Source organism: Orycteropus afer, unplaced genomic scaffold, assembly GCF_000298275.1.
Source record: "Orycteropus afer afer isolate SDZICR_OR568_19922 unplaced genomic scaffold, OryAfe1.0 scaffold00157, whole genome shotgun sequence".
Classification (NCBI taxonomy): Eukaryota; Metazoa; Chordata; class Mammalia; order Tubulidentata; family Orycteropodidae; genus Orycteropus; species Orycteropus afer.
The window spans coordinates 6,480,850-6,498,707 of NW_006921744.1; the positions used below are offsets into that span (position 1 = coordinate 6,480,850).

Genomic DNA, 17,858 nt, shown 5'->3' on the forward strand with positions numbered 1-17,858 from the left:
ACCCCTCCTTGGGTTTCTGAGGCAGTATCACTACGGAAGTAGAGTGTTCCATCTTCCTTCCAGGGAGTGGCTGGTGGGTTTGAACACCTCCAGCTTCTGGTTAGCATTCAAGTGCTTTAGCCACTTTGCTACCAGAGCTCCCATTACCAAGTTTAGACTTGCCTGTTACTAACTATATTCTCAATTGTACAATAGCAACCAAGAAACTTGGCTAATTTTTTTGGGGGGGGAGGAGGTGGCGTGGGGTATCTGTTTCCAATCCAACAGCTCAGATTTAGATTTTAAATTCTAGCCTTAAAACCCTTCAAAACAGATAATGTATAGTGTATGTTTATGTAAATATTCCCAATGACAGGATTGGTTTGTAAGCATGGCAGTAACCAAAACCACACTCTCTGCCATGAAGTCAGATCTGACTCATAGTGACCCCTCCTTGGGTTTCCAAGGCAGTATCACTACAGAAGTAGATTGCCCAACCTTCCTTCCGAGGACTGTCTGGTGGGTTTGAACCACCAGCCTTCTGGTTAGCAGTCACATGCCTTAGGCACTATGCCACCAGTGCTCCTAAGCATGGCAGTAGGTGCTTGCAAATGACCTTGTCTTTGGGAGACATTTTACTCTTATGTAGAAATGGGCCATTTATAAACTGTCAAAAGTCTGTATATTTTATAAATGCACTCATCATCATGTGTGTGTTAACAAACATAAAGTGGGGAAGAAAAATAATGTCTTAGTTTTAGAATACTTATAGTTGTGTGTTCAGGGTCTTTCATATGAATCCCTATTTTATTTGAAGGTGATCCTAACCATGCTATTCCCATACTTTTTACATATTGCCAACTTCAGTTTAAGTATGTTTCTGTCCAACTGATTTAATGTTACCAAGCTAAAACTGATCTCATGGAAAATTCATTTAAGGTAGATATTTTCCTAAACCAAGTGCAATCAATGGTGAACTAAACAGGCTTATGATGGAAATAGAATGCCACGTTGAAACCAAAGAGTATGAATGCACGAAGAAGTAGAAATTAGTAAATAAAAAATGATCCTAGACCTGAAACTACAAACACAAAGTGTTGTTTATATTTTAGTACTTTCATCATTGAACTATCTCAGAGCTGCTCACAGATACTCTTCTGTGACTTCTGAACAGATGTTATCATAATCACTGACTCTGGTATCTTCATCTTTGTCATCAGTATCCATTATAGTACACAGTCCCAGTCTTTCTGAAGACATTGCTGATGGTTTCTGGGGTTATTTTCTAGAGTGAGAAAGCAACTGTGATAATTACCAATGCTGACTGAATTGAGATTCCTCTCAATAGCTACTTGATGCCATTTATGCCAGTGCAGGTTTCACTTTGGTTATGCTTCTAATTGATAACATGTGATTTATGGACAGCCTTTAGTAGGTTCAAGGTTCTGATTTGGTGACTCAAAAGTAACAGGGACATAATTATCACATTAACAGAAACAAACACACAGTTTCAGTTTATTTTCTGATAAACTGGAGTACTATCGAACTTGATCCATAACTTGTTGACCATAGCTTATATACCTTTATTATACAAATAAGATCAAAAGTAACATTTTTACTGTATTGAACTCAGGGTAAATAAGACCTAAATTCACTACTGGAAATATCACAGGAGATATGCAGTATATGTATGGGCCTGCTTTCCCAGAACTTTTTAACATGCTTTGACTTATTTCTATACATTAATTCTGCACATTATTTATGTGGGTGTGCTATTTGCTAAAAATACAGTATTTGTCTGAAATGCAGAATGTCTGGAAATGAAAAAATAGATTAGAAGGAATAGTCAATTTGTGGAGGAATTTAGGAAGGGAAAAATCACGTTTTTATTGGAGTTAAGAGATAATTAAAGACATTAAAAGTTTCCCTACTGTGGTAGTTCAGTTTGTGTGTCAACTTGGCTGGGGCTGGTTGAGCAGCTGGCCAGCTGGATGTAGTATTCCCCATGATGAGACTGGTAATCAACTCCAAGGTGGAATCTACTGTGAGCAGCTGAGTAGCTGCCTTAGGAATGTGGTATGCTTCCCGTGTGTAAGGAGAAGCCTTGGGGAACAGTCTCTAGCTTATGGCACGCTCGGACCCAGCATGTAGACATGTCAGTGTTCAGCACCCTGCCATGCTCTGCTGACCTTGGGACTTTCAATGAAGTTGAATTAATGGCCTGCTGTGTGGTTTGGTAACATCTGGACTGTGCCTTTTTACTTGTCACCACCCTTGGGCTTATCAGCCTCAGTGGCCAGCACCTAAGTGAAGAAAAGCCTCCAGCTTCAGTGGGCCAGTAGCAGGAGGCAGAACTAAAGCCCAAGGTTGAGGGGCTTTCACCCAGCCCCTAGAGCCTGGCACTTTGAACTCGGACCTAAAGCCTCCAAAGTGTAAGAGAATAAACTCCTGTTCTTCAAGCCATCCCATTTGTGATATCTTCTGTTAGAGTGGCACTAGGTAATCAAAACACTTCCATTGCCACCAGACCATAAGAACTATATTGTGCCTGACTACCGTTACTGAACATTTTGATCAAAGATTCTGTAGAAGGAGCCTTGTCAAAAGGGGAGAAAGCAAAACAGAATTCAGATTTTCATGGAATCCAGACTTTCTTTCTGGAGCCATGTAAGCTGGACAAACCCCTAAAACTATTGCCCTGAGGTAATCTTTAAACCTTAAGCAAACAAAAAAATATCCCTTGAAGTCTTTTTAAAACCAAATAGTAGGTTCACTTAATTAGTAAAGAATGTCTGCCTTGAGTGTTAATACTCTTTTAAGAACTATTTATGTGGGATCATATCGACAAGAGCAATTCAGAAGACTAGGTAACAAACTTAGGGGGCAGTGAGTTTATATTAATGAGGAGGAAGAACTTGGATAAAGAGAGTGAGATGGTCACAAAACTGGAAGAATGTAATCAGTGTCACTCAGTTGTACATGCAGAAATTGTTGAATTGGGGTACTGCTCTGTATATCTTAACAATGACAAAAATAAAATACATTGTTAAGAAAACATTTAAAAGGTAGAAGGCAAGAGGCTTGAAATACAAAGTTCTTGATTGAGTGGGGAAGATGCTATAATTTGGAAATAGAATTCTGAACACTTTGTAAATAAAAACCAGACAAGTCAGATTTTAAGCCAGCTTAAAGTGTGTTTCTGATTAAATCAGCCTTAACATTTAAATAACTTTAAATTTCTATTTGGTTCTAGTATAGTATATTCTGAAGAATACCTTTCTGGGCACTTTTAATTAATTTTTCAGGGCTTCTCTTTTTTTAAAACAGGCTTATGATGCTACCCATCTTGTGAAGGCCTATCCAGGTTCTCAGCTGGACATACTGATTGATCAAGGAAAGGATGACCAGTTCCTTTCAGATGGACAGTTACTTCCTGATAACTTCATAGCTGCCTGTGCAGAAAAGAAAATCCCTGTTGTTTTCAGATTGCAAGAGGCAAGTACTTTGAAACTATATCTTGTTCAAAAAATGTAGCTGAAAAAAGCAAGACTCCTTAATACTTTATCTTTTTTTAGAATTCGAAATGTTACCTCTGATAAGATAGTTTTTAGTTATATTGAGACACATAAAGTGAAAGCCTTCTTATTACCGTAATGTCTGAGACCATATTTGATAAAAAGAGAGAACCTTTTAATAGTGAAAGGTATTTATAATTTTCTGTCCATGGTCATACTAGTAAATGACAAGTTTAATGTTTGAATGGGATGTGTTTACACATGTAGCCATTGCTGCACTAGGGCAAATAGGACAGACTTCTCTACCTTAAATATTCTTCACTGCATGCACACATCTTAGACACCAAAAGCCATGTACTGTTTGCACACGCACACCCACATCATTTTATATTACTTGACTTACATGCTGATCTGGTTAAAGAGTTCTGGTGGTGCAGTCAGTGCCTAAGGCATTTGACTGCTAACCAGGAGGTTGGCTGTTCAAACCCACCAGCCACTCCACAGAAGGAAGATGGGGTGATCTACTTTTGTAAAGATTTACTGCCTCGGAAACCCAGTGAGGGTTGCCATGAGTCAGAATCAGTTCTATGGCAGTGAGTTTGTTTTTGTTGTTTTTATGCTCATTTGTCTGTTGGTGCTACTTGATGTTTCTACTTATTGAAGTTAAATTACAGAATTTCAGTTGGTTTACAAATTTTTCTTGACTCAAATACTTTTAACTATCTCCTACCCACCTAACTCTGTTTATGCTACAATAGTTATAATTAAAGAAATGCTTCCTTTATTTTTATAAAATTATTTATAAGCTTTAGAACATATGTAAGTAAGTCTTACTTTCAAGATGAAAATGAACACTGAAAGTAATTATACATAATCATTATTTTTAACATTTGTATTTGTGTTTAAGAGTGATGTGTCTAGCACATTGATCTGAAATGTAATTATGATGCTGAATGTTCAAATCTAGAGCAGTGTGTGATGCGATGAATTTCAGTGTGCTAAATGCTTTCGTAGCATTAACCTGTTGGCCGTTGAGTCAATTCCAACTCATAGTGACCCTATAGGACCAAGTAGAACTGCCCCATTGGGTTTTCTAGGCTGTAGTCTTTACGGAAGTATACTGCCATGCTTTTTCCCATGGAGCAGCTGGTGGGTTCAATCACCAGCCTTTCACTTAGCATCCAAGTGTTTAACAGCTCCGCAACCAGGGCTCCTCTTGCACAGCATTAGCTCATGTTATCCTTAAACAATCAGATCATTTCTGTCCTGTCCATATGTTAAGCAGATGAGGAGACAGGAGCAGGATCACATAGCCAGGGCATGGTGGAACCAGACTTCGAACAAGGTCATTTGACTGCCAACACTATCCTGCTCTCTGTCTTAACTGATCATTCTCAGACAAGGGGAAGCAGTTCTTATGAGTTGCACAGGGGTGGAATTGAAGTAGCACAAAAAGAAATTATGCCTAACCTGCTACCTATCTAATTTACACAGCGGATCTTAGCAATTTCCCTACTTAGAACGATACTTTGAACATGTGAGCATTGTATGCTATTTGGGAATAACCATCCTTAAGTAATAGAATTTTTTTTTTAGATTAACTTTTACCATCATAATTACATGTTTTAGACAAGCAACCAGCCTTGAGAAATCCAAATACCAATTTGATTTTAAATACAGGAGTGCGTTAGTTATACTAACTATAGTTGTAAGGACTTCTTTTTTTTTCATTTTCCAAAAGATTTTTAGCTTCTTGGCACCAGCTGTGTTGGATGACTCTTCTGCTTCCCTGAGGCCATGTCAGGAAATTCTGCTGTTGCTCTAGACAAAAGTTTCAGGCTGCCAACTGAGACTGAAATCTTTGGAGTTTGTTATGAAAATAGCATAGAGTTAGGAACTAATGAAATTCTTAGAAAGAAAAAATAAATCAGCTTTATTATATTTTAAAAACCCTATATCCCAAACTAGAACTTAGTTGGCTCTACTTAGTGATGAGTCAGAAAAAGCACTCAGTTCCTTTTTAGAAAGGTGTGGAAGTATTGAAATCACCAGAATCATAATCTTTTTTTTTTTTTAACTTTTTATTATGATTTGAGTGAAAATTTACAAAGCAGATTGGTTTTCCATTCAACAGTTCATACATACTTTGTTTCGTGACATGCAAGACGTAGCAACCCTCTTCGCACTTCATCCCTGTGTTTACCATTTCCCTTCATCCTTTCCTATCCTTTCTGCCTTCTGAGCATTATCTCTGGGCGGATGCTATCCTTTTAATCTCATATAGTTGATTGTTACAAGGAGTGGTTACCTCCCTGGTGTTACTGTTCACATTATAGGCCTGTCCATTGTTTGCTGAAAGTTGAGCCACCAGGGTGAGTTCAGTTCTAGGCTTGAAGGGTGACTGAGGGACATAGTCTCAGGGGTTTCACCAGTCTCTGTCACACCTATAAGCTTGGTTTTTTTTATGATTTGGGGTTTTGTCTTCCATTTTTCTCCCACTGTATTGAGGACCTTCTATTGTGATCTCTTTCTGAGCAGTTAGAGGTCATAACCAAGAACCATCTAGTTCTTCTGGTCATGGAGGCTAAGGTTCACATGATCCATTAATTCTTTGGACTAATAGTTTTTGTGTCTTTGATTTTCTTCACTCTTCTTTTCTCTAGATAAAGAGAAACCAACAGTCAAATCTTAGATGGCCACTCACAACCTTTAAAGACCCCAGTTGGTATACTCACCTAAGTACAATGTAGAAAGAACAGTGTCTTTGTGGACAGTGCTGTGTTAGGTGACCTTGATGTCTCCCGAGACTGTGGTTCTGAGCCTTCAAGCCCAGTGACTCATTCCCTCAAAGTATTTAGTTATGGCTAAGAAGTTTTCAGGGAGCTCTGGTGGCGTAGTGCCTAAGGCACTTGATTGCTAATCAGAAAGCTAACGATTCAAACCCATCAGCCACTCCTCAGAAGGAAGATGGGGCAATCTAGTTCCGTAGTGATACTACCTCAGAAACCCAAGGAGAGGTCATTATGAGTTGGATCCGACTCGATGGCAGTGGGGAAGAAGTTTCCATAACGTTGTCTCTTGTTTGCTCTACTGTATACATGGATATGTTTACAGCAGTCAGAGGCAACTGGATGGGACCTGACAACAACAACAGTAGCTAATGATCATGAGCATCTCTTCATGTTTGTTGGCCATCTGAATGTCTTCTTTGGTTGAAGTGTCTGTTCATGTCTTCTGGCTGTTTTTTTATTGGACTGTTTGTCTTTTTCTTGTGGAAGTATTGAAGTTTTCTGTAAATTACTGAGATTAGTCCATTGTCAAATATATTGTTGTCAAATATTTTTTCTCAGACTGTAAGTTCTCTTTTTACTCATTTGGAGAAGTCTTTTGATGCACATAAGTATTTAATTTTCAGACAGTGTCAGTCATATAGTTTATCTTCTGCTATTTTTGATAGTCTATGTATGCTATAAATTAGAACCCTTTAGTTTGCCCTTCTTTTTTTTTTTGATGATCTTTATAGTTTTGGGGTTTGCATTTAGGTCTTTCATCCATCTTAAGTTGGTTTTTGTATAAGGTGTGAGGTATGGATCTTGTTTCATTTTTCTATAAATGGATAACCAGTTTTGCCAGCACCATTTGTTAGAGACTGTCTTTACACCATTTAATAGATTTTGGCCCTTTGTCAAAAATCAGCTATCCATTGATGGATGGATTTGTTTCTGGGTTCTCAGTTCTGTTCCATTGGTCTATGTGTCTGTCATTGTACCAGTACCAGACTATTTTGACTATGGTGGCTGTGTAATATGTTTTGAGATCAGGAAGTGTGAGGCCTCCTACTTTATTTTTCTTCATTAGTGCTTTGCATGTCCACAGTCTCTATCCTTTCCATATAGAGTTAGTGATTAGTTTTTCCCATCTCCTTAAAAGAATGTTGATGAAATCTGAATCGGGATTGCATTATATCTGTGGCTCACTTTCGGATCATTTTCACAGTGTTAAATCATCCTATCCATGAGCAAGTTATGTTCTTCCGCTTATGTAGGTCTCTTGTGATTTCTTATAGTAGTGTTTTATAATTTTCTTTGTATAAGTCTTTGATATCTCTGTTAGGTTTGTTCCTAAGTTATTTTTAAGTTTTTGTTACCTATTGTAAATGATACTGTTTTCCTTATCTTCCTTTCAGAGTTTTCTTTGTTGATGTAGAGGAATACAACTGCTTTTTGTATGTTTATCTCACCCTGCCACTTTGCTTGAGTTCTCAATTAGGTCCAGTAGTTTTCTTGCTGTGTCTCTGGGATTCTCTACATATAGATCATATCATCTGCAAATAGGAATAGTTTTACATCTTCCATACCAATTTGGATGCCTTTTATTTCCCTTTCTTGCCTTATTGCCCCGGTTGGGACTCCAGTATAGTGTTGATAGTAGTGGTGATAAAGACATGCTTGTCTGGTTCCCATTAACAAGGAGTGTGCTTCAGTCTCTCTTTGCTGAAAATAATATTGGTCATTGGTTTTGCATATATGCCTTTAGTTATGTTGAGGAATTCACCTGCTGATATTCCTATTTTGTTTAGAGTTTTGTCGGAAATGAGTATTGGATTTTATCACATGCCTTTTATATGTTGATTGTTATGATCATGTGGTTCTTTTCCTTTGTTTTAATTATTTTGTAGTGGATTATGTTCATTGTGTTTCTAATGTTGAGCTATCCTTGTTTACTTGGTATGAATTCCACTTGGTCATAATGTATTGTTTTTTGATATGGTGTTGAATTCTATGGGCTAGGATTTTGTTGAGGATTTTTGTGTCTGTGTTCATGAGGGATATTTTGGTCTGTAATTTTTTTTTTTTTTTTTTAAGTGTCTTTGCCTGGCTTTGGTATCAGGATTATGTTTGCTTAAAAAAATAAATTTCGGAATATTCCATCCTTTTCTATATTGTAGAATAGTTTGAGTAGAATTGATGTCATCTCTTTTCTGAATGTTGGGTAGAATTCTCCAGTGAAGCCATCTGGGCCAAGACTGTTTTTTACTGGGAGTTTTTTTTTTATGGCCTGTTAGTTTCTTCTGAGTCTATTCCAATTTTCTACCTCATTCTGTGTCAGAGCTCTGGTGGCATAGTGCCTGAGGCATTTGACTGCTAACCAGAAGGTTGATGATTCAAACCCACCAGCCACTCCACAGAAGGAATACTGGCAATCTACTTCTGTAAAGATTTACCACCTCAGAAATCCAGAGGAGGTCACTGTGAGTCAGAATCGACTCACTAATAGTGAGTTTGGTTGTTTTGTTTTGTTTTTTTGGTTTTAGGTGGGTCATATATTTCTAGGAATTTGCCCAATTCTTCTAGGTTTTCAAATTTGTTGCAGAGCAGTTCCTCATAGTACTCTGTTATTATCCTTTTTATTTTCATTCTGTTGTAATGGTGCCCATTTCTTTTTTCTTAATCATGTTATTTACATCTTTCTTTTCTTTCCCATTGTTAATTTGCCAGCGGTTTTATTCATCTTCTCATGGAACCAGTTTCTTGTCTTATTTATTCTTACTATTGTTTTTCTATTTTCTCATTCATTTATTTCTGCTCTAATCTTTATTATTTCCTTTTTACTGGAGACTGTGTTTTTTTTATTTTTTTGGCATTCTGGCTTTTTGTTTGTTTGCTGCTCTTTTTCTAATTGTTGGTAATTGTTGGGTTGAGGCATTGATTTGAGTTCATCCTTTTTTTTTTGATGTGTTTATTTATTAATACAAATTGATCTCTGAGCACTGCTTTTGCTGTGTCCCAGTGGTTTTGGTACGTTGTGTTGTCATTCCCATTTGACTCTAGGAATTTTTTTTTTTTAACATGTTTTATTTCTTCTGTTACCCAGTAGTTCTTAAGCAGGGTTTTATTTAGTTCCCATGTATTTGATTATTTTCTCCTCATCTTCCTGTTATTGATTTCTCATTTTATAGTAGTATAATCTGATAAAATGCTTTTTATTACTCAGTGTTTTTAAAAATATTGTTGCTTCGTTTGTGGCTTAACATATATTTTATTCTGAAGAATGTCCATGGAAAAGAATGTATATTGTGTTTTTGTTGGGTGGATAGTTCTATATATTTCTATGAGGTCAGTTCGGTTGATATGCTTAGATCTTCTGTATCTTTGTTGAGTTTCTTTCTAGTTGTTCTGTCCTTCATCAGAATTTTCTCCATCAAAAGTTTGTTTGTTAAAGTCTCCACTACTATTGTGGAGTTGTCTATTTCTCTTTTCAATTCTGTTAGTATTTCTTTATGTATTTGGGGGCTCTTTTGTTAGGTGTGTAGATATTTATTATGATTATTTCCTCTGGCTTCATTGACCCTTTAATCATTTTACAATGCCCTTCCGTGTCCTTTATGCTGATTTTTGCCTTGAAGTCTATTTTATCAGAAATTAATATTACTACTTCGGCTCTTTTGGGGTTGCCTTTTGCTTGGTAGTTTTATTCCCCATCTCTTGATTTTTTATTTATTTTTGTCTTAGTGTCTAAGGTGAGTGTTTGTGGGCAGCATATTGATGAGTTTTGTGTTCTTATCTGTTCTGCCACTCTCTTCTCTTTACTGTTGCATTTAATTTACTCACATTCTGTGTAATTACTGGTAACTGAATCTATTGCTATCATTCTTCTATGTTTTTTATTGTGATATTGATGATTTCTTTGACCTGTATATTTTTCTATGCTGAATTCATGGTGTTATCAGATTTTCTTTTAGTTTTCTTTGTTACTGTTGATTTTGTGTTTACTGCATTCTTACAACTTTCTTCTTTGTTATTTTGGTTAGGTTGATTGATTTTCTTTGTAGTTACCCTGTAATTTATTTTTATCTTGGTATTGTCTCAACTTCCTGTTTATTTGGAAGTTCTGTGAATATATTATTTATACCCTCTTTTTGCTCTGTTGTTGTTGTTGTTATGTGCTGTGGAGTCGGACCCGACTCATAGCGACCCCTCCTTGGGTTGCCGAGGCAGTATCACTGCGGAAGTAGATTGCCCCATCTTCCTTCCGAGGAGTGGCTGGTGGGTTTGAACCGCCAGCCTTCTGGTTTGATACCTCTGATTCCCTATTTTCAGTCTTTTAAGTTTAATTTATTTTTGAAAATTCCTCTTTTGGTTTCTGGGTGATGTTGTGTATCTTAATCTCAGGTGGTTGTCTGACATGTTGGTTCTCTGTCCTTTAGTATTTCTTATAATTTATGATTGATCTAGTTTTTACAAATTCCTTTAATTTCTGTTTATCTGGAAATGTCCTAATTCTGCCATTGTATCTGAAGGGCAGTTTTCATGGATATATGATTCTTGATTTGCATGGTTTTTTTCTTGCAGGGTTTTAATATGTGTCATTTTATTTATATGCCTTTTTGCCTGCACCGTTTCTGCCAAGATTCAAAGATTAGTCTGTTTTATTGGTTTCTTTTTGTAGGTAAAATTTCATTTTTCCCAACCTGCTCTCAAGATTCTTTCTCTTTGGTTTTGGAAAGTGTGATTATGATATGTCTTAGTGACTTTCTTTTAGGGTCTATCCTGTATTGAGTTCATTGAATTTATTGAATGGATATCCTTTTGACTTTCATGATATTAGGGAATTTTTCTGCCAGCATAGCTTCAGCAATTCTCTCTGTGTATTGTTTTGGTCTCCTGGTTTGGAATTCTAATCACATGTAAATTTTCCCTCCCATATAATTCTTAGGGTTTTATTCATTTCTTCATTCTTCTGATTTTTCCTCATACAAATTGACGTCAAGGGATTTGTCTTCTAATTTGCCGATCCATTCCTCATTTGATTCAGTTCTACTTGTTTTTTCCTTCCAATGTGTTCGTTATCTCTGAAATTTTAGTGTTCCTCTTCTGAATTTCTCATTGCTGCTTTTGTATGGCTTCTAATTGTCTCTTTGCCATTTTGCTCTTGTATTGTTTTCTTGAGTTATTCTAGGTTATTGTCTGTGTTTTCCTTGAGCTCTCAGGTAGTTCTATTACCTGGTCTTCCTCAGAGAGGTTTTCTAATTCTTTTATTTTGGTCACTTCCTTGCACCATCTTCTCCTATTTCTTTGTTTGATTTGAAGTTGTCTGTTGTCTCAGACATTTTGGAGCTGTTTTATTTGTTGATTATGTGTTGGTTTGTTTCACCCTGTTTTTTTGTTTGGGTCTATCCTGGCAGGTAGAGCAGGCATGCTGCTTTGATCACTAGTTTGGCAGCACTGTGGCACTCCCCATCTGTCTCTGAGTACATGGAGTAACTGGTATGGGCATGGATCTCTGTTTGCTGGTCATGAAGAGCAGCAGTGTGAGCAGGTGTTGTCTGTTGTCTTTGATCGAGTGGTACAGGAACAGGTAGAGGCACTTACCTGTTGGGTGGGGCAGTAGGTGGTAGGTATGTTGAGCATGGCTAATGAGTAGGGAAACAATGTCTGCATCCTGCTAAATGAGGCAGATAAAAAAAGAAAGAAAAGATGGGGAATGGGTAAAAAGGGAAGAGGAAGAAGGACAAAGTAAACAAAAAGGAAAAGAAGGGAAGAAAGAACAAAAAGAAAAATAAGAGTGTGGTGCAACATGGTTACCTATGCTTTTAAGATGGCAGGCACATGGCACCCTATTCACTGAGAATTGTGTCACCAGTGGTGGCAGGCAGATGTCACATGATCCACAGGAGCACATGCCTGCAGAATGGTAGGAACCTGGCACATAGTCTGCCTGTGCATACACCTCCGACAGCAGAGGTCAGACAGCAGAGGTCAGGCACTCAGGAGTGTGATCCACAGACATGCAGCTTGGTTTCTGGAGGCACAGTACAGCAGTTTGTTGTTGTTGTTGTTGTTATGTGCTGTCGAGTTGGACCCGACTCATAGCGACCCTCCTTGGGTTTCCGAGGCAGTATCATTATGAAAGTAGATTGCCCCATCTTCCTTCCGAGGAGTGGCTGGTGGGTTTGAACTGCCAGCCTTCTGGTTAGCAGTCAACTGCCTTAGGCACTATGCTACCAGAGCTCCTTGGCTGTTGGTAGCAGGAGGTATTCTGAGCAGGGAAGTTATCCTTAGTCCTTGGGTTTATGGGAACAGGGAAAGCCTCACCTCTAGTCATTTTAAGATGTGGTAGAGAAAGTGGGTAAACACACTTCTCTGGTCACAGCTCACCAGCTTGGGCCCAGTGAGCTTCTGGGTAAGCACAGCCAGTTATCTAGTTCCTGGTGCGACTCAATCAGTGGGACACCTTCAGAGTCCAGCGTCTTCATCTGCCACCCCACAAACCTTCCCCTCTTCGTGGGCCCTCTGTGCAAATGACTACCAGTGAGTTATTTCATCCTCTTTTATTAGCTCCCTCCTCTCTGTGCAGTCACTGGTGCCACTGTAATTTTCACCCACTTCCTGTACTTTCCACTCCCAGATCCAGCTTATACTCTGCTCACCCTATTTCACTCCATATCTGTCCATGCTGTGTCTCTGGTCCAATGGGGATTCCATGAAGTTGGCTTCTCCTCACCTGTGTACGTTGCCTTCTGTGTCTCAAAATGGCCATGATATAGTTGGGCCTCTGTTCCATATCTCTCCTCAGTCACCGTTTTCACTGCCTCCCTGTCCAGTTGGTGTTTAGTCCAATTCTTTGTCCCCTCATTTGAAGCACAGAGTTCCAGAACAATCATCTGTATCTGTTTCCCTCTGTTTTACGAGTCTCATTTGTAGAGGGGTTGGTGGAATATGTTACCAGGACACCATCTTGTCTCTTTCTCCAGAGTCGTAATCTTGAACTGAGGTACAATTTTTCATCACTTTCCTTCAAGTCAAGTGAATGCATAGCTGAAGCAGATTTTGTTTAAGTTTCCTGACACTGACTGGACAAATAGAATGTCATGTTTAGGCATTGGCTTCCAGAATGGCTACCTTCAGACTTTCAAGCTAATTTACTTTGACTTTGGGTTACCTTAAGGTCTGAGAGTTTTATCATCTGCTTTATTATGATTATAAATGCAGTATAACTATATTTCTTTGTGAAATAGGAACTGTGAAGAATAAAATAAGCTGAAAATTGTAGGGTCTAAATAAATAATAAGTTATTTAAGGATATTCTTGGTCTCTCCAACTGCAGTTTTTTACCTCTTTGTAATGATGCTAAATGCTTACAATTTATATTTATCAGTTGTCAACTGTCAGGAAAAAAAAATATTTGAGAGGGAGTGTTAGTATGTGAGGATGTTCATTTGGCTGTTATCTCATAAAATTTTTCCTTTTCTGTTTTGGCTTGAGCAGATCTGAGAGCAGAATTCTAAGAACTAGTATAGGAAAATGAAATCTTAGTCTGAAAGAGAAGGGCCTAGTGTGTCTTAATTTTAATCCTTTAAGGTACATTGTGAGGAAAGTTTTTCAGTGACCTCTAATACTGAGCAAACTTCCAGAAACAGTATCTTCTTCTTGGAGACTATTGAAATCAAGGGTGTCACACCTCCTCAAGTCACAGGCCTTTTTTGAAGAGTCAGAGGTTGTGCCCACCTCTTAGAAGAAGAGAACTGCAGACATGCAAGGATATCTCACTCATCTCTCTATCCTTGTACTTAGCACCATTATCTAGCACATAAGACTCTTGGTAAGTATTTACAGAAGCAAAGCACAGCTTTCAATAATCTTCATTTTACTAGGAAGAAACTTGGTAACCTGAAGACATATCTAAGCTTTTCTAATTGGATCTCGAAAATATGTAGGAAAACATGGCCAGTTAGAATAAACATCCACCATCACTGCTGGAGCGCTGCTGCTTGTTTAAGGTCTGAGGAATACTAAAAGAATCTGTTCATTTATTTTTATACTCAAGAGTCAGGTTTTGCTACTGTGGATTTTTTTTTTTCACTATAAGTGTGAGGTACAGGAAGAAATAGGCCCCTTCAAGTGTCGCTAAAGTCAGTCACACAAGCTGCTTAACGTACCAGACCAATTCATTAGTCAACTTAATGAAAAAGCTACCCCCATTTAATAAGACTGATAAACAGAACTTGAAACTGGTCAAGGATGGTACAAATGTGCTCTATAATTGTATAATAACTTCAACATTTTCTGTTTCCTTGTATGCCAGTAGTTCACATGTGTTGTTGCCTTCATACTGACATTTTTAAAAATTTGTCTTGGTCTCTTACGTGACAAGCATTTTCTGTATTCTCATAAAGTCAGATATTTATTGAAATATCATTACATAAGTTTAAGGACACTTGCTTTGGATTTTCACATGAAATACACTTTTATCTTAGAACATATTGTTGAGAGCTCAGAGCTGTCACTTTGGTTTACCCTGGGACTTTCCCACTGATGATGATGATGATGATGGCAGCTACCCACTATGCCTGAAACTATGTAAGGCATTTAACATATGCGAAACTAAGCATAGAAATACTGTACGCTCAGCCCCATTACTTAGTTTTCTCATGCAGGTCGTTTGAGGCATCCCTTTCCCTGAACGTGTGCCTATTTTCCATCAGTTCCATTTTTTTGATCTGTGGAAAAATGGCAGGTTCTACTTGCTACTATCGGAGCCCTAGTGATGAAGTGGTTAAGTGCTTGGCTGCTAACTGAAAGGTCAGCAGTTTGAACCTACCAGCTGCACCATCAGAGAAAGACATGGCAGTCTGCTTCTGTTAAGAGTACAGCCTTGGAAACCCTATGGAGCAGTTCTCCTCTGTCTTATGAGGTTGCTGTGAATCAGAATCAATAGCAATGAGTTTGGCTTTTTGAGCGGGTTTACTTGACACTGTATTTCAGGGGTTTTGTGGCCTGAAAATCATAGGCCTGCTTAACTTCTAACAATTTGAGAATCACATGAGTGGAACGATACTTTCTCTAAGTTTCTTTCTTTATATAAGAAGCTGTCCTTTATCTCTAAATTTAACCAATCAGCTGAGACCCAACCGATGGTTTTTCTGCTTGTCTAATCATGGAGAGGTGTGAAACCAAACAGTTCCGGGGCTTAGCCTGCACATTGATGACACTCCTGTCAGATTCACTTCCATGGTTTGTCCAGGGAAAGTAGCAGGCAGATTGCTTTGGAACTACTTTGATGACTTTAAACTAGAACATTTTATGAACTGTTATTCCCAAGACATATTTTGTGTTCTGTCTGGAAGTAAGAGATTGGAGCATTTACTGAGTAATCACACACCTTAGAGATGTGTCTTGTCCTGTGAAACCCAAGTGATATTTTTATTAGGTCTATTTTTGTTTCTTAAGTGCTTAGAAGAATTCCCTTTGGGCTGCTTTTCTTTTCCCCCATCAGAGACCATTCATTAGGTTAAGTTGCAAATTAGAGGGAAAAAAAATCTTTCTTGACTTTTTATTTCTTTCACTTTACTCCACCCTGTATTTTGTGTATGGTGGGGAGGGGCGGTGTCCCAGGAATTATCTGGTGTTTAACACCCTTAAAAAAGTTCTTCAGACCTTAATTTTTTCCTTTGAAGTTACTTTCCCTTGTCTTGTGCTCAGAGTCCCTGTCATCCCGAGTTCAAGTCTCTACTACTATCTATAAAAATCCAAGCCAAACTCATTGCCATCAAGTTGGATCCAACTCATAGCGACCCTTCCTTGGGTTTCCAAGGCAGTATGACTACTATCTATACCCCTGGTTATAACTCACCAGATGGATTGAAACAGTTCAAGTTGAAAATATTAGTTCAGCTCTTGGCATTTTATGTCTCTGTTCCATGGTTGTTTTCAAAAGGGTTTACTGACTTTTTACCAAATGGGATATATTTGCTAAGTCAAACTCATTCACTGACGTGGACTCAGTCCTGAATCATAGCAACGCCCATTGGGTCTCGAAGGCTGTGAATCTTTACAGAAGCAGACTGCCTCATCTTTCCTCCACAGAGTGGCTAGTGGGTTCACACCACTGACCTTTTAGTTAGCAGCCAAATGCTTTAACCACTACACCACCATAGCTCCTTATATTGCTATCCTAACTCACTGCCATCAAGACAGTTCTGACTCATAGCGACCCCCATTGGGTTTCTAGGGCTGTAAATTTTTATGGAAGTAGATTGCCACATTTTCTTTTTTGCAGAGCAGCTGGTGAGTTTGAACACCGACCTTCTGGTTAGCAGCCAAATTCCTAACCCACTGCCATCAAAGTTCCTTGTATTGCTAAGGAGTGTTTAATTAATTATTCCTTTCTCCTCAAATAAAGATACTAGGAGCCTTTCTGGTGTGGGAGTGGAAAGATCTGCTCTATAGTTTAGTTGTTTTATGCAGCTCTAGGACATCTGGGTAGTTTCTCGTTCCTTTTCTGGATCGTTTACCTGTACTTATTTTGTATTTGAACATTCGCTATCTACTGATGTTAATGTGTTTCTTTGTGAGTTGCACCTTCTTGCCCATGTTTCTAAGCTCTCTAAATCCTTTGATCCTTTTAATACTTGTGATGCAACCACATGTCCACTCTGCATATTTAATTAATGTGTTATTTCCTTTGCCTATCAATGGCAATGTTGAGAAATGAGGCTAGGCAGAATACATTTTTCTTCATATTTTTGCTGCTCTCTTAGTATACAGTGAAAATGTGCAGGTTATGACAACCCTGATTTTTATTTTAAAGCTTCCTCATATTATAGTGCTTTGATCATTTGCAGACAGACAGTGCGAGATTTATTTAATGTCCCCAATATTTATGTTTCTAAATGGTAGATAATACCTTCTTATTTCTGTATTTTGTCTTCTAGGGTTATGATCATAGCTACTACTTCATTGCAACCTTTATTATGGACCACATCAGACATCATGCAAAATACTTGAATGCATGAAAAACTTCAGATACTAGAATATCTTCAGAATTATAAAAGTAGTAATAAAACCACTGTAGAAGAAAAGATGATTTCAAAACACTATACTTCATAAAGCTGAAAGGCTTTCATTCACCCAAATAAATACATAAAACCCACTTGTGATTTAAAAAATTATTTTAGTAGGGTTCACTTGGAAAATGTTTAATAATTTTTAGAGGTTATTTGGAAGTCCTTGATATAATGACCTCGGGTTGTAGAATATGAGTATAATCCTATATTAACACTGGAACAGATGACTTAATGGTAGTTTAGCCCAAGCCCATCATCCTTCTAGACATTAAGCCTCTGAAAACAGGGTCTGTGTTTGTCTTGTTCATTGTTAGAGCCCAGTATGTAGCAAAATGCTTGGCTTCTAATAGGGATTTAGTAACTGTTAGCTGTTGAATAAAGAAGTGTGCTCAGAAAAGTTAAATTCCCCATCATGACACAGTTAATTTGTGGAACAGCTAAAATTAGAAGCCACATTTCTTAAACCCAGGCCAGTGATCTTATCTGTTGAACCAAATAGATCTGTAGACGTTAGTTTT

The 17,858-nt window shown here is 37.9% G+C and overlaps 1 protein-coding gene across 1 annotated transcript in view; it reads left to right on the plus strand.

The window, feature by feature from the left end:
• ESD (esterase D) overlaps nt 1–17,289 on the plus strand; it is a 29,422-nt gene extending 12,133 nt beyond the window's left edge. The window contains exons 7-8 of the mRNA XM_007946367.2: nt 3,307–3,474; nt 17,209–17,289. Of these exons, the coding sequence (XP_007944558.1) occupies nt 3,307–3,474; nt 17,209–17,289 (249 nt within the window). The remainder of the gene's footprint in view (nt 1–3,306; nt 3,475–17,208) is intronic.
• The last annotated feature ends 569 nt before the right edge of the window (nt 17,290–17,858 follow it).